At 45.4% G+C, this 22,370-nt stretch overlaps 1 protein-coding gene across 16 annotated transcripts in view; it reads left to right on the forward strand.

The window, feature by feature from the left end:
- The window catches only part of SLC41A3 (solute carrier family 41 member 3), a 64,637-nt gene that overhangs the window by 22,028 nt on the left and 20,239 nt on the right, over nt 1–22,370 (forward strand). For 15 of the 16 annotated variants that reach the window (XM_078351882.1, XM_078351885.1, XM_054246015.2 and 12 more), the window contains 3 exons: nt 4,620–4,727; nt 14,566–14,637; nt 21,467–21,611. In XM_078351882.1, coding sequence (XP_078208008.1) covers nt 4,620–4,727; nt 14,566–14,637; nt 21,467–21,611 — 325 coding nt within the window. The remainder of the gene's footprint in view (nt 1–4,619; nt 4,728–14,565; nt 14,638–21,466; nt 21,612–22,370) is intronic. The other variant, XM_054246019.2, reaches the window with a different exon arrangement.

Raw genomic sequence — 22,370 nt, forward strand, 5'->3', positions numbered from 1 at the left:
ATGGGGCAGAGTCTGCCACTCACCAGTGGAAGGGATTCTTAGTTACACTGTTCTGCCTTCATTTCCCCATCTGTAAAATGGGGATCATGAAAGCCCTCACCTCACTGAACTGTGAGGACCAGATGACTTGGTCTGTGTGCTGTGGTCCCCGTGGGGTGGGGGCATGACTGCTGCAGGCAGAGCTCAGTGTACCCAGCCCCCGGCATCCTGGTGTGGCCCCTGGTGAAAGGACAAGGTTTGGAGCCTGAGGGTAGGCCGTGGCGGCCTCCCTGCGGTGGTGGCCTGTGCTGAGGGAGATTCGCTCGTTACAATCTGTTTCTCCCCTAGTGTGGTTCGGGTAGCGTATTGGAATCACTGGGAGGTTTGTACTGTCTGCCTACTGAAACATTTCATATAGAGTCAGTTTAGAAAAATTGGAAAATACACCCAAGTGATGGAGGGTGTCCCTAGCCTCTATCACTGCTGCTGTGTACCTATCAAGACAATTTTCTATGTACATATCAACATATACATGTGTGATTTATACTATGCAGTATTGCTTTTTAATCTGTAAATATAAACTTGAAATTTCAAACCATAAGGACACCTCAGATAGCGTTTCATGTTCCCAAGTGTACGCAGCATCTTCTTCCTAAAGGCCACTCAGCATCTGTCTGCGCTCCTGGTTCCAAGTTGGAGAGGGGTGGTCTGTACCCACCAGTCCACCCAGCCTCCAACTGTGAGCTCACGATGGCTCCCAGGTGGCTTCTGCTTACTCATCTCAGTTCATGGGACACTCATCCGCTTTTGGGGCTGAGGTGGCCTTTTGCATCCTGGCCAGCCCCCTGTTAGAAAACTTGTGCTTCTGTGGGCTTGCAACCTGAACACCCACTTCTTCCTCCAATAGCCTCACCCCAAGCTGTGCTGAGAGCCCCACCCTGCCAATGCTGGGGAGAGAGACTGTCGGGCAGTCCGGAGGGCTGGGCAGGGAGTGGAAGCCACAAGCAGATGTTTGCCTGTGGAGGAAGAGGGAGCAGTCATTCTTCTTAGGGGTCAGGAGATCTGTAGAGGAGCAGGGCAATTTGATTTGGACTTTAAAGCGTAGTGTAGCAATTTCCAGGAGGCCCTGAAAAGACGTGAACATTCCAGGCAGAGTGATCTGTGTGCAAAGATATGGGTGAATGATAGTGTGTATTTGTAGAGCATGAGGGATGGGGTGGCTGCTGTCATAGGGACAGGGATGCTGGGCAGGAGTGAGGGGCTCTGTCTGTTCTGCTCAGAGTGTGTGCTGTGCACTAACTATAGCAGGTGGCTGCTTTATGTTAAAATGAGAGTCTTGCTGGTTTTATTGAAGGGTAGCATAGACATGTAGGAGAGCACACAACCCCTTTGTGCAGTTCCATGGGCCACCTCAAGGTACAGGGACCTTTGCAGCCCCACCCGGGGCATCCTCAGCAGAGCCCCAGCAGAGTCCTCTGTGCTCCGCTGTCTCAGCCCCACCTCTGACTCTAGCACTGTGAGTTTGCGTTGGCTGTCCTTTACATATGCTTGCGTGTCTTTGGGGTTCATAGGACTTATGTGTTAGGTACGCCCCAGAAAAGGAGTTGGCAGTGAAGGGTTACAGGTAGCTGAGTGATGGGGTCATATTTATGCCACAAAACTCACCCCAGGCAGTGGTGTCAAGGATGACCCCAAGGGTGAAGAGGAGCAGGGGAGAGCTGGGGGCTGTGGGCAGAGTTCAGAGCCCCTCAAGTGTAAGAATCATTATTTCTGATGATTTCAACCTCCCTGATGACTGATATAGGCATCTTTAAAGTTGCTGGAGAGGGCGGTGGCAGAATTTAAAAGCTGTGATGAATGTCACATTGGGGAAAAGAAGGCGTTGAGTCCTGGCTGGCAGAGCGGGAAGGGTGGCAAGGAGAAGTTTGGGGATTTGGGGTTTGAGGTGCTTGTGGGGTGTCCAGGGTTCAGCCAGAGTTGGACGGGCAGATCTGATGTTCACAAGGGACTTCTGAGTCAGAGATATTGGGAGGCACCCGCACAAGCCCAGGGTGTCTGTGTATTTGCTGCTGGCTGCAGCTAACAGGAAACCTAACTCAAAGGGACTTAAAAATGATACTTATTATCTCTGTACAGAAGTCTAGAGATAGGACAGTGCCAGAATTGGTTAATTACTGGATTAACAGTGTCACCCAGCATTTTTTCACTTCACATTTGTATTTGTTTGCTAGGACAGCCGTAACAAAATACCACCGAGCTGGTAGCTTAAACAACAGAAACTGATTTTTTCCACAGTTCCGGAGGCCGGAAGTCTGAGATGCAAGTTTTGACAGGGTTGGCTTTTGAGCTTTGCAGATGGCTGTGTGTCTTCACATGCCCCCACCTCTGTACATGTCTAGGTCCTAATTTCCTCTAATGAGAATGCCACTCATACTGGGCCAGGACCCACCCTCATGGCTAAATTTCAACTTTATCTCTTTAAACACTCTCTCCAAATATAGTCATGTTTTGGTACTAGGCATGAGGACTTTACCATACGAGTTTTAGGCGACACAATTCAGCCAGTCTCCGAGACTTTGTGCCAGAGCAGTCGTGTCATGGTTGTGTGACACCCAGTGTGCCCAGACGGGAATTCTCAGATCTCACTGGCCCGAGTCATAGCAACCGCTGGCAAGGAGGATGGGACCACCATGCATTAGGATTCAGCTTCCACTCCATCTCCTGCCTAGGCTTCCTGCTGAAAGCCCTGGGAGGATGGAGCAGGTGGGGTGGCTGCTGGGAGATAGTGCAGGGTGTGCAGTGGAAGGGGACTCAAGTTGCAGAAGGGACAGGATGTGGGGAGAAAGAAGAACAGAAGAGAGAGCAGGAAGGAATGTCAGTATTACAAGGTCAGGAGAAGGAAGAGGGGCCGAGATGGGGTGGATCGTGAGGTGGGCACAGGACTGGGGGGTGAAGGCCGAGAGGCCAGGGGAGAGGGTCGTAGAGCTGCACCTGTCAGCAGGTGCTTTATCCGTGCAGTGGGGGACAGTGCCACCCTGAAGGTAGAGCAGCAGGTGGGGCTTACCCATCAGGGGCCACCACTTCCTTTAGAGAGAGAGTGAGAGCTGTAAGCCTGCAGGGTGGACCCAGCCGCTGCAGCACTGAGAGTGATGGGTGAGGACCGGCACTTGTTTGAAGGTAGTGGTGCTGGAAAGGCAGGAAGAAGGCTGAGAGGAGGGTTTTTTTGTGACTTTGGGGTTGCTGGGTGCGGGGTCTTGGGTATAGGCAGAGAGAGTGCCCATGAGCACCCTAGGCTGCACAGGAGGTTGGGAGAGTATGGGTGGCAGCACCCAAAGGCCAGCTGGGGAGTGTGTGATAGTCTTGGTTCCCCTGCTAAGGATGGGACCTGCTCTGTGTTGAGGAGTGTGCAGGCTGAGAGGACAGCTGCACAGAGCCGTGGCCAGATGCCACTGGGAGGCTGGGAGGTGCGGGAGGACACCTTGCTTGGTGATGTTGTTTTCTTCTCAAGTTTTAGAACAGGACAAACTCAGAACTCCATCAGAGCTGGCACTGGATTCTGAAGTCCACAGCCCAGTAGATAAGGTACAGGGAGAAACTGAAGGGAAGGGAGCCATAAGCAGTGCTCATCTTCCTTGGTCTGAGAGCAGAAAGGAGTCCTAAAGGGCCTCTGGCCTGATCTCTTCACCTTCGTGCCTGGTCAGGCCTGTTGCTGGGCAGCTTGTGGATGACTGTCTGAGTCCCTAGAGGCTGGGCCAATGTGCACATCTTTACAGAGCTCTTGCCTTGTAGGGGATGTATAGGGACTAGATCCCAGGCCTCCTATCTCCTTGATGACAAAGCAGGGATTTGTTTTCAGGTCTAGAATTCCAAACCCAGGAGAAGCTTCTAGTGTTAGGTGTCAGAGATCTCTGCAGCGGCCAGACAGGCAAAATAAATCAGTAGGATCAGATGGGGCATTAAAACGGATTTAGGGGAACATCTAATTATACATTTAACAGTTAAGAATTGTTTTCACCTCTACCAGTAAATGTTTTCTCTTCCATTTTTCTTGAAGCACCAATCCCTTTGACCTTTGAATTTATTGATTTTTCTACGTTCAATGGGATAGAGACATACGCCATCTGTTTTTAAACACCTCGAGCCCCACAGGCTGCTCAGTGGCAGCTTGCACGAAGCCCCTGGACCTGGTGGTAGAGGGACTCAGGGCCTGCCTGGCCTGCCTGAAGATCCTCGATCCCCGGCAGAGACAGGGCCTTTCCTCAGCCCAGCCATCTTGCAGGTGTTTCCAGGCCTCCCAATTCATGAGAAATCCCCCAACTTTCTCATCCAGGACCCATGCATGCCTCTACAGAACACATGGTGCAGAGCACAGGCAGCCCAGCTGCCACCCACTGGCCTCCAGCCTGGCCCAGCCCCCAGCGTGCTTCCAGCCACTGATGTTGATTCAGTGAACAGCACCAAAAAGGTTTCACAGCTTTATCATTTCTTTGTGTTTAGTTTAAAGTCATTCAAGAAACTACTTAGTCTGATTTGTTCATTTTGTGGGGAGTGAAAAGTGACTTGCTAAAGGTTCTCTCAAGAAATTTCCAGAGATTCGCTGACATGTATGTTTGGTTTATCTCCTACTCTTTCCCTACCAGCACTGGCCTGTGTTTGTGGAGGTGAAAGACCTTTTGACGTTGGTGCCACCCCTGGTGGGCCTGAAGGGGAACCTGGAGATGACACTGGCGTCCAGACTCTCCACAGCTGTAAGTGGACACCTGGACATACAAGGCAGCCACAACATGGGGCAGGAGCGTCCCTACCACTGGGTCTCCCCTGGTGCGCAGGTGGTGGGTTGGATTCTCCAGAACAATGGATATTTCTGAGTTTTGTTACCTAACGATGCTGTCCCTGGTCCCCCTCCCAGCCTAACACCCTAGCTTTCCACTACCAAACTGGATGACTAAGGGACGTGCCACAACCCTGTGTGTCCCCGTTCCTCCCTTGACCTAAATGTCAGTGGGTGCCATGTGCCCCAAATCCGCACACTGCCCTGCCCACCCACATCCACCTGGACCCTGAGCCTGTGAAGCTCAGCCCCTTCACACATTTACGCAGAAGCCATGACAAGCAATGCAGACGTGATGGAGGGTTTACTGGAGGAGACAGGAAGGGTTTGTCACCTAGAGGAACCTTTCTCGGCTGCTTCTACTCCCCAGAATGGCTCTCTGAATACTTGCTCACTGGAGGCGTCTTCTCTGGGCTCCAGAACCAGCATAGTTCCTAGTTCTGCCAGCTCTTCTCACACCTTCCCAGCTACCCCAGGAGACTGAAGCTTTTTTCCTTCTACTACACAGAATGGTTTCTTCGTTCTCTGACGCCCATGTGATATCCTGTAGGTGATAAAGACTGTGGCAAGAGGAGGTTGTGGTGTGTTCAAGGAACTGAGAGGACAGCAACGTAGCTAGAGAGCAGAGGGCAGGTGGGGTGGGGCAGGGGGCTGCTGAACATGAGGCTGAAGAGATAGGCAAGGTGTGAGTGGCCAAACAGTGGCCCTGAAGATAACCAGGTCCTGGTCCTGGACCCTGTGGATGTTAACTTCTAGGGAAGAGGCCTTTGCAGAGGTGACTAAGAGCAGCTCCTTGGGATGTGAAGTTGTCCTGGATTATCCAGATAGACCCAGTGTAACCACAGGGGTGGCCCTTATAGAGGTGGACAGAGGGACATTTCAGACAGGAAGAAAAGGCCATGTGGTGGAAGCAGGGTAAGAGAGGAAAGATGCTATGCTCCTGGCTTTGACAATGGAGGTCCATGAGCTGAGAAATGCCATTGTGTGTGCTGGGAGAGAGGAGACAGAGTGTCCCCTAGAGCTTCCAGAGGGAGTCAGGTTTGGATTTTGGCTCCGTAAGACTAATTTCAAACTCCTGTCCTCCAGAACTATAAGAGGATGGATTTCTTTTGTTTTAAGCCACTAAGTTTGTTACAGCAGCAAGAGGAAACTAACACAGAGGGCCAGATCACGTGGAGCCTTGTGGGATGTGGAAATGTTTGAACAGCTGGTAACATGCATGCAGTCACACGCATGCACACACAACTCATGTATACACATGCATACATGTGTGCACAATTGTTTTGATCCATTTTTGTGAGGGAAAAGAATGTTGATAGTAATCTCTGCCATGGAGGCATTTCAGATGTTTGTTTCATAGTGCTTAACTGCATTTTATTTTATTTTTATATTTTTAAGACAGTTTCACTGTGCCATCCAGGCTGGAGTGCAGTGGTGTGATCTCTGCTTAGTGCAGCCCCCACCTCCCGGCCTCAACTGACTCTCATGCCTCAGCCTCCTGAGTAGCTGAGATTACAGGTGTGCACCACTACACCCGGCTCATTTTTGTATTTTTAGTAGCGATGGGGTTCCACCATGTTGGCCAAGCTGGTCTTGAACTCCAGACCTCAGGTGGTCCACATACCTCAGCCTCCCAAAGCGCTGGGATTACAGGCATGAGCCACCACGTCCAGCTCTTAACTGCATTTTAAACACTTCTGTACAATGATCATACCTTAGCGTTATAATTCTCTTAAAAAGCATAAAACATGAGAGGAAAAAAGAACTTTTTTGTGTGTGTGATAAATATCTTTTTTTTGTTGTTGTTGCATTTTAGGTTTTGGGGTACATGTGCAGAACATGCAAGACATTTGCATAGGTACACACATGGCAGTGTGTTTTGCTGCCTTCCTCCCCTTCACCCACATTTGGCATTTCTCCCCAGGCTATCCCTCCCCAGCTCCCCCACCCCGCTGTCCCTCCCCTCTTCCCCCCAATAGACCCCAGTGTTTGGTACTCCCTTCCCTGTGTCCATGTGTTCTCATTTTTCATCACCCACCTATGAGTGAGAATATGCAGTATTTCATTTTCTGTTCTTGTGTCAGTTTGCTGAGAATGATGTTCTCCAGATTCATATGAACAGACACTTTACAAAAGAAGACATACATGAGGCCAACAAACATGAAAAAATGCTCATCATCACTGGTCATCAGAGAGATGCAAATCAAAACCACATTGAGATACCATCTCACGCCAGTTAGAATGGCGATCATTAAAAAATCTGGAGACAACAGATGCTGGAGAGGATGTGGAGAAATAGGAACACTTTTACACTGTTGGTGGGAGTGTAAACTAGTTCAACCATTGTGGAAGACAGTGTGACGATTCCTCAAGGCCTTAGAAATAGAAATTCCAATGGACCCAGCAATCCCATTACTGGGTATATATCAAAAAAGAACTATTAATGTAATTCATTACAACAGTCTTTCAAAGGAGAACAGACGCATTATCACAGTAGAACCTTCAAAGATTCCACTTTTTTTTTTTTAATCAGTCTTAAGGTATAAATTGATAACAAGAAAAACAGAGGATTTAAGTGTGCAGGTCAATGACTTCTGACGAATACCTACACCTGTGTAGCTATGACCCTAGTTGAGACACAGAACATCTCCATCTCCCTGGAAAGTTCTTGTCGCTGTTGCAGCCCACTCACCTGCTCCATACCGCCCCCCTCTGGTCTACCTTCAATCTCCATTTATTAGTTTTGCCTTCAACTCCCATATGTGACTTACAAAGATACTCTTAGTGCAACTTGACACAGAAGAATATTTTATTTATTTTGTTCTGTGTGTTCTAGCTAGTATAATAAAGTAGGAAGACAAAGTAAGAGTCTTAAATATTGGAAAGGAAGAGAAAAACTTTTTTTATTAGCGGTATGCTTGCCTTCTTGGAAAATCTAAGCAAATCACTTAGAAAACTGTAAAATAGTAAAGTGGGCCAGTTTCAAAACATCTACATGAAATAAAATATATACATTAACATACATAAATATGTCTCTGTATACTGTACACACTGGAAATAGTCATTTGTATTCCAGGAATAAATCCACTTGGTCATGGTGCATAATTCTTTTAATATACTCTTGTATTCAGTTTATTAGCATTTTAAAAAGATTTTTGCATCAGTATTCAGCAGATATTGGTCTGTAGTTTTATTTTCTGTTAGTGTCTTTGGCTTTGGTATCAGGGTAGCACTGGTCTTATACAATGAATTTGGAAGTACTGCTTCTTCTTCAATTTTTTGGGGATAGTTTATGGATGGTTGGTGTTCATTTTTCTTTAAATGTTTGGTAGAATTCACTAGTGAAGCCGTCTGGTCCTGGATTTTCTTTGTTGGGAGGTTTTAATTACTGCTTTAGTGTATTCAGATTTCCTGTTTCCCCGTGATTCAGTCCTGGTCAATTGTGTGTTTCTAGGAATATATCCATTTTAATTAGGTTGCCTAGTTTGTTTGGATACAATTTCCTCTCTTATATTCTTTTTTATTTCTGTAGAATCAGTAGTTATATCTAATCTTCATTTTTCATTATAGTTTTTTGAGACTTCTTTCTTTTTTTCTTAGTCAGTTTAGCTGAAGGCTTTTGAATTGTTGATTTTTTTTTTTTTGAGGAACCAATCGATTCTTAGTTTTGTTGATTTTTCTCTATTATTTCTCTACTCTCTAGTTATCCCTGCTATAATCTTTATTATTTCCTTCTTTCTGTGAGCTTTGGGTTTAGTTTGCTGTTTCTTAGTTTCTGAAGGTATAAGTTTAGGTGGTGTACTTGAAGTCTTTTTTTTTAAATGAAATTGTTTTCAGCTATAAATTTCCTTTTAAAACTGCTTTCACTGCATCCTATAAATTATGATGTGCTGTATTTTCATTTTCATTTGTCTTGAGATATTTTCTAATTTACTTTAGAATTTATTTTTTTGACCCACTTGTTATTCAAGTGTGTTGCTTGATTTCCACATTTTTGGATTCTTCAGTTGTCTTTCTCCTACTGATTTCTAGTTTTACTCCCTGGTGATTGGAAAATATGCTCTGTATGATTTTAATATTCTTAAATATATTAAGACTAGTTTCACGGCCTAATATATGGTCTATCTTGGAGAATGTTTTATGTTCACATTTCACTGAGAAAAATGTGAATTCTTCCATTGTTTGGTGGAGTCTTCTGTATATGTCTTTTAGGTCCAGTTGGTCTCTAATGTTATTCAAACCGTCTATTTCCTTACTGATCTTCTGTCTGGTTGTTATATTCATCATTGCCGGTGTGGTATTGAAGTCTCCAAATAATATTTAACGCCTCTCTCTTTCTTCCTTCTATTTTGTCAGTATTTGCATCATATATTTTTGGAATTTTGATGTTTGGTAAAATGTGTTTCATTATTTGTAATTGTTCTGTTTTTGTGATGGTTTCATCCTTGTGTTATATCTTTCTTTGTATCTTGTAACAGGTTTTCACTTAAAGTCCATTTTGTCTTGTATTAGTATAGCCATTAGTGTAGATGACAGTCTACCTTAAACTGATAGCAGTTTAACGCAATCGCATATAAAACTCTACTCTTTACAGTTCTGCCTCTGAACTGTATTACTGATATCATAAATTATATTTTTATATTGTATACCTATTAAAATAGATTTATATTTATTTTTGTGCTTTTGTGTTTTAAATGCTTATAAAAATTTTTACAAACCAATTTTAAAATAATACAATTTGTTTGTGCATTTATCTTTATTGGAGAACATTATATTTTCATCTGGCTTCAAGTTCCTGTCTGGCATCCTTTTATTTCAACTTGAAGGACTCTCTTTACCATTTCTTTTAGGGCAGATCTAGTAATAATGAACTCCCTTAGCTTTTATTTAGGAATGTCTTCATTTTTCTCTCATTTGTGTAAAATAGTTTTGCCAGATATAGAATTCTCAGTTGACAGCTGTTTTTATCCAGCACTTTAAATATATTAGTATTATTACCTCTGGACTGCAAGTTTCTGCTGAGAAATCCACTGATGATTTTATTGATGATCTTCTGCATGTGATGAGTCTCTTTTCTCTCTTGGCTTTGAAGATTCTCTTTTTGTTTTTGACTTTCAAATAGTTTGTTTATAATGTATCTCAGTATTGATCTTTTTGAGTTTATCCTACTTGGAATTCATACATCTTACATTTCTATATCTATATCTTTTCTTTTTTTTTTTTCCAAATTTGGGTAGTTTTTGGCCATTGTTTCTTCAAATAACCTCTCTGCCCCCTTATCTCTCTCTTTCCTTTCTGGAATTCCAAATTGTATGTATTTCAGTTGATGGTGTTCTATAATTCCCTTAAGTTTTGCTTACTTTTAATAAGTCTTCTTTATTTTTGTTCTTCAGACTTGATAATTTTAAATGACCTATTTTCAAATGTACTCATTCTTCTGACTGTTAGAGTTTGCTGTTGAACCTCTATAGAGAATTTTTCAATTCCATTACTGTGTTTTTCAGTTCCGGTATTTCTGTTTGGTTCTCTTTTTATGATTTCTGCTTCTTTGTTGATATTTTCATCCTGTTCATATATTTTTTTTAATTTCCTAAAGTTATATGTCCTTTACCTCACTGAACATGTTTAAGACAGTTGTTTTAAAGTCTTTGGCAAGTGTGAAGATTTTGTTTCTCTAGGGTCAATGTCTGTCAATTTTTTTGTTCCTATGTATAGAGTGTGTTTAACTTATTTTTTGGTATCCTTTCTCATCTTTTATTAAAAATTAGGTATTTGCAAAACAGCCATCTCTCCCAATCTTTGCAGACTTGCTCGGTGCAGGGAAAAATCTTCACTAATTAGTTTGTCATAAAGGCTTAAGGTCTTGTCAGTGGTTTTCTGGCATATATCTTCCTGGGACTGTGGATGTGCTTTTTAGCTCCAATTCCCCCATATACATGGCTGCTTTTAAATGTCTTAATTTCTCTCAGAGTGTCAGCTCTGCTGCTTCTCAGGTCCTTGACATTCTATTGCGTTTCTCTGTCTGTAATGTCTTGCCCCTCAGGCCCTCATGGACCTACGTTTCCTCCACAGCTCTAACACGTTGGGCGCCTCTGTGGCCTCCATCCTAATGTTCAAACTGTGTCTCCATTTCCATTTGCTCTCTCGGGAGAAACAGGAATCAGTTTCTTGGGCAGCCCCCAGGCGAGCAAGAGGATAGCCAGCAGGTTCTATTTCTTTCTTTCCTCCTTTCTTTCTCGGATTAGGTGGTTCCCCCCAACTGCACTGTGCTGTGTGGAGGAGGAGTGGTGTAAGGGCAAGCAGAAATACCGTGGAATTTCCTATTAGTTTGAGGGTGGCTTTTTCTTGGTTGAATTTTCTCTTGGTTGCTGCAGATCTTTACTGATATTTGAGCTGCCACAAAGCTATTTTGCTCAGTCTGTGTTACTTATTTGATGTGTCTGTGGGGAAACAAGGGCCTGGAGCTGCCTATTCACCATCTTGCTGGTGCCACTCTTTCTCAGCTTCCTTTTAAATTTATATTTGTTTTGTTTTGTACTCAAGTACATCCCCTAGTAATTGTTTTAGATAAGTTTTGTTGGAAGTAAACTTTAACATCTGGAGTAGGAAAATGCTTTACTTTCTCTTTACCATTGAATGCCAGCTTGGCTGGCTAGGGAATGCAATGTTCACAATTACTTTCCTGCAGTACTGAAGTTATATTTTCAGTATCTTCTTGTGCCCAGTGTTGCTGATGGAAGCCTGTGTCCTTTTGAGTCTCATTTCTTTTTTCTTTTTTTGAGACAGAGTTTCGCTCTTGTTACCCAGACTGGAGTGCAATGGCACGATCTTGGCTCACTGCAACCTCCGCCTTCTGGGTTCAAGCAGTTCTCCTGCCTCACCCTCCCAAGTGGCTGGGATTACAGGCATGCACCACCATGCCCAGCTAATTTTTGTATTTTTAGTAGAGACAGGGTTTCACCTCGTTGACCAGGATGGTCTCGATCTCTTGACCTCGTAATCCACCCGCCTTGGCCTCCCAAAGTGCTGGGATTATAGGCGTGAGCCACCGCGCCCGGCCTGAGTCTCATTTCTTTTAGGTAACTTGTTTATATGGACTTTTTGGAGATTTTTTTCTTTTATCATCTGTGTTACAGAATTTCACCATGATGTTTCTGGCATAGATTTTTTTCTTATTATTCTGCATATATCTTGGATTTTTTCAATCTAAAGACATCTGTCTTCAGCTCTATAGAATACTTTTTGTTATTTTTGTATTTTTATATTCATTTCTATTCATTTCCTCTCCCTCTGTAATTCCTATTTGGGTACATATAGTTTCTGAGTCTACCTTTTCAGTTTCCTACTTTGTTTCCCTAGATTCTGTACTTCCATTGGTTGGCATCCTGGCATGCCACCACTTCTAGATCCTCTCAGTGCACTGCTAGGAAACGTATATACATGTATATGCTAACCTGTGTATGCACACATATCCGCAGGTAAGATCCCTTAGGAAATTATTAGACTGTGTGTCTTTAAAGAGAAGTAGAATCTTTGCATAGCCTCAAAGTATCTCCTTTAAATACATGTGGATTTCTTTGGTGGTTTTAATATATGTCCTCAAATCTTGGATATGCTGCCTTTAAGAAGCTAAAGCTTAATTCTCTCCCCTTGAGTGTGGGCAAGACCTAATGACTCACTTCTGAGAGTATAGGAAGGAAAAAAATAAGAGTTTGCAGTGGAGAAACCTGGCAGATGCCACCTCAGCAGTGACCTGAGTCAGCAGCATTGGTGACAAGTTATGCTGGTATCACCTGTGACAGGGTGCACAGTGGAAGCACCTCACCCCATTGGTCTTCTCCCTCAGAACCCACAATCTCAGTTTAATCATGAGGAAACCTCAGACAAACCCAGTTGAGGAACATCCCACAAAATAACTGACTCATTCTTCTACAGTGAGACTCAGGAGCTGTGGCTAAGTGCAATGAGTGATCCTGATTTATTTCCTGGAACATAAAAAAGGGCATTAGTGGAAAAACTGGGGACATCTGAATACCTTCTAGAGTTTACTTACTAGTGTTGTACCACTGTTCAATTCTTAGTTTGGTGAATATGTTAGTCCATTTGTATTTCTCTAAAGGAATACCTGAGGCTAGGTAATTTATAAAGAAAAGAGGTTTACAGTCTGCAGGCTGTACAGGAAGCATAGTGCCAGCATCTGCTTCTGGTGAAGGCTTCAGGAAGCTTCCAATTATGGAAGGAGCTGAAGGGGAGCCATTGTGTCACATGGTGAGAAGAGGGAGCAGTGAGAGGGAGGGAGGAGGTGCTAGAATCTTAATCAGCTTTCACATGAACTCAGAGCAAGAACTCACTCATTACTATAAGGAGGATACCCAGCCATTCATGAAGGATCCACCCCCTTGACTCAAACACCTCCCACCAGGCCCCCCCTCCAACAATGGGGATCACATTTCAACATGAGATTTGGAAGGGACACATATCCAAACCAGGTATTTGGGGGTTTGGATAAACAATGATTTGGGGGGGCCAGATCTTTCTTCCTCTGGCCCCCCAAATATCTGTTCTTCTCTCATTACAAAATACAGTCATCCCTTTCCAGTAGTCCCCAAAAGTCTTAACTCATTCCAGCATCAACTCAATCAAAAATCCAATGTCTCATCTGAAACCCAACTCACATTTCTTCCACTTATGAGACTGTAAAATCACAACAAGTGATTTACTCCCAAGATGCAGTGGTAGTACAGGCACTGGGTAAACATTCTCATTTCAAAAAACAGAAATCAGCTGAAAGAAAGGAGTAACAGGCCCCATGCAAATCTGAAGCCCAGCACACAGGTATTACATTTTAAAGCTCCATAATGATCTCCCTTGACTCCATGCTCTGCATTCAGGACACACTGGTGTAAGCAGTGGCCTCCCAAGGCCTCTGGACTTCTCCACCCCTGTGGCTTTCCAGGGTACAGCCCCTGTGGCTGCTTTCATGGTGGGAGTTGAGTGCCTGCAGCTTTTCCCGGCATACCTTACAAGCTGGTTGGTGGCTCTACTATTCTGGGCTCTGGAGGGCGGTGGCCTCCTTCCCAAGCTCCACTAGGCATTCCCCAGTGGGGGCTTTGTGTGGGTTCTAACCCCACATTTCCCCCTTGGCACTGCCCAAGTAAGGTTTCTCCATGGGGGCTCTGCATTAGTGGCAGGCTTCTTTCTGGCACCCAGGCTTTCACATACATCCTTTGAAATACTCTTGCATTCCATGCGCTGACAGACTTTACAACACATGGAAGCCACCAAGGCATAAGGCTTGCATCCTCTGAAGCAGCAGCCAAAGCTGTACTTGGTATCCTTTGAGCCATGGCTGGAGCTGGAGCAGCCCGGCATGTCAGGAGCAGTGTCCCAAGGCTGTGTAGGGAAGTGGTGTCCTGGTTCTGAAACCATTCTTTCGTCCTAGGCCACTGGACCTGTGCATTGTGTGTGTGTACGGCTGTGTGTGTGCAAGTGTGTGCAGTCATATACCTGCATGGTCATGGAGAACTGGTCCATGACCCCCATCCAGTTCTCAAAGGGATCTATGCCCTAACATTTCTCCCCACTCCCCACGTAAAAAGGCCAGGTTGCTGTTTGGAAAGCTGAACAAAGAATTTGTTTTGATGCTGATGAAGTGGTATTTGTTGATTTCTCCCAAGAGACTGCCTTTTCCAGGAAAGGCTGACCTGGCTTTGGGCCTAGCCGGACCTACCTTTGTCCTTTTCTCTTCATTCTAGGCCAACACTGGACAAATCGATGACCCCCAGGAGCAACACAGAGTCATCAGCAGCAACCTGGCCCTCATCCAGGTGAGTCTCCACCTTGTCAGACCCTCCCTTCTGAAGCTGCAGCCAGGCCTGCCCAGGTGGGAAGGGTAAAGGCTAAGCAAGCTCTGTGCTCTGGCCTGAACTTTAAGAACAGGTGTCCCTCTCATGTCCATCAGACTACATTCACGCAGCCTCTGGAGGATCAGCTCACCTGAAGCAGACCCAGGGTCCCTCTAGCTTCCCCATTCCCTTCTTTCCAAGCCTCACTTCTTGAAAGACCCACCTGTTGTTGCTCCTTCTCTGTCCTATGGCCTGCAAAGTGCTCATAGGCTTCCCTTGCCTCAAATTGTGCTTCCCAGGCCACAGGTGTTCCCCTGAGGCAGCCTGTGATTGCCTCTTACACATGGTCTTACTTTTTCTGGGCATGTGTGGATCCTTCCTGCCTGGAAATCCTCCCTTGGTTCTGCTCCTGCCTCTCTGCCTGCTCCTTCTCAGCCTGCAAGAGACATCTTAATTCCTTAGCTGATTCATGTTCCTCTCACACTCACACATCCTTCTACCAGGTCCCAGTTCCGCTAAGCACTTATCCTGGGACCTTGCCACAGAGCGTCCCTAAGTCAGGAGGCCCAAAGCAGGGGAAGCTGAGAAAGAGATTGAGTTCAGAGGCAAGAGGAGAGGCTGGGCCTGGACAAAGACAGGAGGTAACTTTATCCTAGAACCTTCTGGGTCTCTGGGTGGGAGCGGTCTGTGGCAGCACTGAGAATATGGACCCTGAGATCAGACAGCCCATTGTCTATCCACTGGATGGCCTTGAGCAGGACTGACTCCCCCAGCCATCACATTAGGATGACGCCTACTTTATACCTCACCTGGGTTCCAGAACCACTATATCTAACTTTACGGGACATCTCTGTCCACCTGTCCCGGAGGCACCCCCCAAAACAGCCAAGTCCGGCCTCATTATCTTCCCTGCTCATACTCACCTCTGCTAAAGTCCCCGACTCAGTCTAGCGTGATGGTTGAAAGCTTACTTTGGGAATCAGCCCACTGAGGGGCCTCAGGCAAGTCACTTCACCTTACCTGTGCAGGGGTGCTGCGAAGTTGTGTGGCTTCTGGCTGGCTTTGGCCATCACCATGTCCTGTCAGCTGTGCTTTGTAATGTTCCTTCCCAGTATAACCACACCAGGCTATGTCACCCGAGCTGCTTCTCAGCATGCAGTCCATTTGAGGCTTCTGCCTCCGAGCTCTGCATGAATCCTGCTTCTCCTCCTCCTCCCCTGCCTGGATGATGGCAGACCTCCGCACTGCTCTAGCCACTCCCAGGCCCTGAATCCTCCAGCTCCTCCTGGACACCTGGGTGGTCTTTTCTAAAATCCAACGTCATTTATGCCTCCTCTTCCTTCACTCGCTCCCCTCGTCCAACTGTGGGTCTGGCCGCACCATCTCACCAACCCTCTGCCCAGCCCCCACCCCTTCACACGTCCCTGCCATGGATCTTCAGCCATCTTCCCTTGCAAGGTCCTTTCTCTTCTATCTAGTTCAGCTGCCAGTGACACTCTTTAAAGGCTCCACTCAGGTCTAATTACCTCCCTGACACCAGCTGTATCTCTTTCTACCTTTTACTTCTTTGGTGCCTTATGTGTGCTGCTGCGGCTGCCCTGGTTGTAGATGTGTGTTTAAATGTCTGCTCTCTGCAGCTGAGCTGAGTCTCATGGGCCAGCACCATGTCCTGTGGCTGAACTGCCGAGTTGAACGAGATGCATGTGATGCCTCTAACACAAGGTCTAGCAAGGGGCGGGTAATAAATGCCTCGGCTGCAAGTCATACTGCTTGTACTTTGCTGTTTTCCATAAAATCTTTATCCATATGGATGCACATTTCCACATAATTGATTCTCAACATGTGTTTGTGAAGCCCTGCTCAGGCCAGGCACCAACTTGGCATATAGTCCCAATCCTAACATGGATGTAATTTTGTCTTTTTTAAAAAAGCTTATTTAACTTTGAATCATCGTCAGTGCAGTAAGTTTTATTCATTGGACTTTTTAAGAACTTCAACATAGTCTATCATATAAATGTGGCAGCAGTGACCAAACGGCAGCCACTGAGAGCCAGTCTCTTGGGAGTCCACTCAGTACCAGCTCTGCTCACTCCCCTGAACCCTGCCACTGAGCAGGGCCTTGTGATCTCCCTAGCCCTTGACTTACTTGAAAGATTATACTGCAGTGAAAATATCTTTGTGCATGAAATTCTTAAGATAACTTCCCACAAGTTCAAAGAGTATGAACAGTTCAAACCTCTAGATTTCCCTCCAAAATGATTAAAAACTATTTCATTTTTAATAATAAATAATTAGCCCTACCATTAATATCTGAGCAATATTTGAATCAGTTTCTCTATAACCTAATTAGCTTTGAAAATATTCTTCTAAACTACTTTTTGAATTCACCATATATATGTGTGTGTGTGTGTGTCCACGGAAAATATATATGGTTTTCTGTATTGTTTAAACATAAAAAGTTTTACGCCATACACACAATTCTGTACCTTGTACTTTTCTCTTAATATGACTTATTGAATAAAAATTACTTTGAACATAGCAGATAGCACTCACTAAATATCAGCTGTGAATGCTTTGTACACATATGCAAGTGCTCTTTGGAGAAAATGCTGAATCATAAGGTATATAGAAAATTATAGCCAAAGTTCCCCCCAAATTCCTGTGCCAATATTGACCCCCATCAATATGTAAGAGAACCATTTTCTCACATACTTGTCAATATGTATTTTATATTATCAACCTTTTAAATTTTAATCTTACCTAATCTGATGAATAAACAAAGTCTATCTTGTGCGTTCATCCGTCCATCCACCCAGCCAGCCACCCACCCACCCACCTACCTGCCTACTCATCCATTTGTCCATCTGTCCATTCATCCACCCACCCACCCATTCATCCACCTGCCTATTCACCCACACATCTGTCCATTCATCCATCTATCCATTGAGCCTGTGTAACTACCTGCAGAGTGCCAGGCTCTGTGCTCAGAACAGGGATCCCAGTAGAAAACAAGATAGTACTTTCCTTTTAAAAGAGGAAGAACAGCATCAGCTACAAATAGATAACTTCAAGTGGAGATTTTATTTAGGATTTTCCTAACTACTAGAGAAGTTTGTCTTTATGGACATCTGTTATCCATTTGTATTTTCTGTGAGTTGCCTATTCATAAACCTCATGTATTTTTCTAGTTAGTATCCAGAATAATGAAGTCCAGTGTATAAATGGACTTGTGTATATATGTATAATATATATAATAATTATATATCATAGTATATAAGTTATAAAGTTTTATATATATAACTTAATATAGTTTAAGCATAAAAAGTTTTATGCTATATGCATATTGAGATTTTATTTAGAATTTTCCTAAAATATAATAATATATATTATGTATAATATATATAATATACATTATACATTTTATAATTATATATTCTGTACAATATATATTATATATTTTATTTTATGGAATATGGTTTTTATGTTCAGGGGATGTGTGCATGGTGTGAAGTAGGGACCCATATTTTTCCCAAACCTAGATATCCAATTTTCCTTACCCTGTTTAATAGTTACCCATTCCATCCTGATTTGCAATGCCACCTTTATCATACCATATAGTCATGATTACATTTTTCTATGTTAAATTTTCATATATTCATGGTTCTATTCTTGGGCTCTGTTCTGTCCTGCTGATCTCTTTGTTTCTGTTAGCACCACACTGCTTTCATTCCTGCAGCTTTAAAATACACATGGATCATGAATATCTCACCACTACCTCTTTGACCCCTCTTGAAGCTATCTTGGCTATTTTTGCACAGTTACTCATTTTTGTGAAATTTAAAATGAGCTGCCAAGTGCCGTGAAAGATCTTGTTGGGACTTTGACTGGAATTACATAGATTAACTTGGGGAGCATTGTTCGCTTTAAAAAACTGTCTCTTTGTATTCGTCCATTTTGCATTGCTGAAAAGAAATATCTGAGGCTAGGCAGTTTATAAGAAAAGTTTAATTGGCTTATGGTTCCACGGGCTGTTCAGGAGGCATGATATTAGCATCTGCTTGACTTCTGACGAGTCCTATGGAGACTTACAATTATGGTGGGAGACAGAAGGGAAGCCAGCACTTCATGTGGCCAGAGAAGGAGCAAAAGAGTGGTGGGTGGGAGTGCTACACACTTTTTAAGGACCAGATCTCAGCAGAATTCACTTATTGTAGGTGACAGTACCAAGGGGGTCACCATAGAAACCACCCCTGTGATCCAGTCACCTCCCATCAGATTCCACCTCCAACACTGGGGATTACAGTTTGACATGAGATTTGGTGGAGGAACAAGTACAAACTATATCATTCCACCCCTGGACCCTCAAAGCTCATGCCTTTCTCATACTGCAAGATAAAATTATGGCTTCCTAACAGTCACCCAAAGTCTTAACTCATTCGAGCATTAACTCAAAAATTTAAAGTCTCATCTGAGACAAGGCAAGTACCTTCTGCCAATGAGCCTGTAAAATCAAAGACAAATTAGTTACAGTGAGAGTAGCAGATGGGGCTGAACCCTGCAAAGCCACAGAGGCTTTAGGCAGCTCTCAGGGGCTGGTGTTCAGTGCCTGCAGCTTTTCTAGGCTGATGGTGACAAGCTGCTGGTGGATCTGCCATTCTGGAATCTGGAGGATGGAGACCCTCTTTTTCCAGCTTCACTAGGCAGTGCCCCAGTGGGACCTGTGGCTGTGGGGTGGAGGGCTCTAATTCCACATTTCCCCCCATACTGCCCAGGTAGAGAGTCTCCATGAGGGCTCTACCCCTGCAGTAGGCTTCTGCCTGGACATCCAGACTTTTCCATATATCCTCTGAAATCTAGGCAGAGGCTCTGAAGCCTCAACTCTTATACTTTGTACACCCACAGGCATAACATTATGTGGAAGCCATCAAGGTTTATGGCTTGCATTCTCTGAAACAGCAGCTTGAGCTGTACCTGGGCTCCTTTGGGCCATGACTGAAGCTTCAGTGGCTGGGATGTGGGAAGGAGTATCCTGAGGCTGTGCAGGGCAGCAGGAGCTGTGGGCCTGGCCCATGAAACCATTCTGTCATCCTAGGCCTCTGGGTCTGTGAGGGAAGGGGCTGCCCATAAGGTCTCTGAAATGTCTTCCAGGCCTTTTCCCATTGTCTTGGCTATTAGCACTCGGCTTCTTTTTATTTACATAAATTTCTGCAGCCTGCTTGAATTTCTCCCCTGAAAGTGGGTTTGCCTTTTCTACTGCATGGCCAGTAGAAATATTCCAAATTTTTACTCTCTGCTTCCCCTTTAAATATAAGTTCCAGTTTTACATCATTTCTTTGCTCATGCATATGAGCATAGGTTATTGGAAGCAGCCAGGTCACATTTTGAATGCTTTGCTGCTTAGAAATTTCTTCTACCAGATACCCTAAATCATCACTTTGAAGGTCAAAGTTACACAGATCCCTAGGGCAGGGGCACAATACAGCCAAGTTCTTTGCTAAAGTGTAACAAAAGGAACCTTTGCTCCGGTTCCCAAAAAGATCCTAATTTCTATCTGAGACCTCGTCAGCATGGCCTTCACTGTCCATATCACTACCAGCGTTTTGGTCACAACCATTTAACAAGTCTCGAGGAAGTTCTAAACTTTCCCTTATCTTCCTGTCTTCTTCTGAGCCCTTTAAGCTCTTCTACCCTCTGCTCATTACCCAGCTCCAAAGTTGTGTCCACATTTTCAGGTATAGCAGTGTCCTACTCCTCAGTACCATTTTCTGTTGGTCTGTTCTCATGCTGCTACAGAGAAATATCTGAGACTGGGTAATCTATAAACAAAAGAGGGCTTATTGGCTTGTAATTCCACAGGCTGTACAGCATGGAAGCATGATGCTGGCATCTGCTCAGCTTGTGGAAGGGCCCCAGGAAACTTACAAGCAGGGGTAATGAAAAGGGGAGCAGCACTTCACATGGCCAGAGAAGGAGCAAGAGAGGAGTGAGGTGCCACATACTTTTAAACAACCAGAACTCATGACAACTTACAATCATCGATGACTTCACCAAGTGGTAGGGGGTGATGTTAAACCATGAGAAACCGCCCCTATGATCCAATCACCTCCTGCCAGGCCCCACCTCCAACACTGGGGATTACATTTCCACACAAAACTTGGTGGGGATACAGAGTCAAACCATACGCTCTTCTCCTCCCTGTGCATGGTGGAGCTCTTTGTTTCTGTGTCCTTCTTTAATAACATTTCCAGGTCAGCATTTTGGATTAGAGGTGCCAGTGTTGATGTCCAGATCAGGGCATCTCCTGGCGCATGTGGTAGTGTGTGCTCGGCCAGACAGAGATGGGAACAGATCCTGGAGGGGGAGGGTGTGTGCAGGGTGCCGGGAGAGACCAAAAGTGTGCAGAGGCCTCCTGTGTGGCTGCTCTGCATCGTGGGGTGCACCACATGGTAAGTGAGGTGTGTTGTCTGCAGTGCTGGGGGTTGCAGAGCACCCAGACCAGTGAGAGTGGAGTTGTGAGCAAGAGACCAGGTGGCCCCTGCCTGAAGTCTGAGCAGAAATAGATTCTGCCGTTGTAGGCGGTGCCCAGCAGGGGAGCAGATGTGGCCAGCGTGGTTTTGGGGGAGTTGGGTTCAAGGCAGATATGGGTTGTGGTGTTAGTTGTTCCTGGGGTGAGGGCTTGTGAGATTTTACGGTGAGGGAAAGGAGGGAGTAGCATGTGGCACCCGGCCCCTTGTGGTGAGCAAGGTATGAAGGGCAGGGAGTGCGGCTGGCCCCAGGCGCCCCCCTCATGCTTCTGATTTCTGCCTGACAGTTGCAGGCCACTGTCGTGGGGCTCCTGGCTGCTGTGGCTGCACTGCTGTTGGGCACGGTGTCCAGAGAAGAGGTGGACATCGCCAAGGTGGAGTTGCTGTGTGCCAGCAGTGTCCTCACTGCCTTCCTTGCAGCCTTTGCCCTGGGTGAGCCATGCCCCAGCTGTGTGCCCCCACCCACCCCCTGCTCCTCTGAGTTCCCACCTCAGGGCTCATTGTGTTTTCAGTTTCTGGGTAGTCTCACCACTAATGGGACTGATGGTGGGCTCAGGGGTCTCACTAACAGGGTGGAGGGAGCCAGCTGGGTCCTCACCCAGGCAGGGTGTGTGCTGCCCCTGCCACCACCCACCTCTGTTCTCTGCTGTGTAAAGGCCTGGTCCTGCTCTGCAGATCTCTTCAGCTGGTCACGCTCCTGTGCTGAGGCCTGATATTTGCACACAGCAGACTTGTTCATCTGTCTGTTCAGTCAGCCTGTTGGTTTTCAAACACTTATTGAGCATAACCTTACACACAGGCCTGTGATGGACTCCGGAGGCTGCAGACATCCTGGAGGCAAGGCACAGATTTGAGCTTCCATTTCATGTCTTCAGAGAGGCCTTTCTGACCAGTCTGAGGGGCCTGTGGCTGCTCTGACGGAGCTCCCAGTCAGCTCGGCGGCAGCAGACATTTACTCCTCACTGGGCTGCAGGCTGGAGCTCAAGGTTGGGTGCCTGTGGGGCTGGGATCGGGGCTGCTCCCTTTGAGGTTGCAGCCGTCGCTTCTCACTGTCGTCACATGGTGGAGAGAAATGTGGGAGCTCCCTGGGGCCTCTTTCATAAGGGCCCTCATCTCATTCATGCGGCCCCCCATCCTCATGACCTCACCTTCCAAAGGTCCCACCCCCTAACACCATCACCTTAGAGGTGA

Source organism: Callithrix jacchus, chromosome 15 (assembly GCF_049354715.1).
Source record: "Callithrix jacchus isolate 240 chromosome 15, calJac240_pri, whole genome shotgun sequence".
Lineage (NCBI taxonomy): Eukaryota > Metazoa > Chordata > Mammalia > Primates > Cebidae > Callithrix > Callithrix jacchus.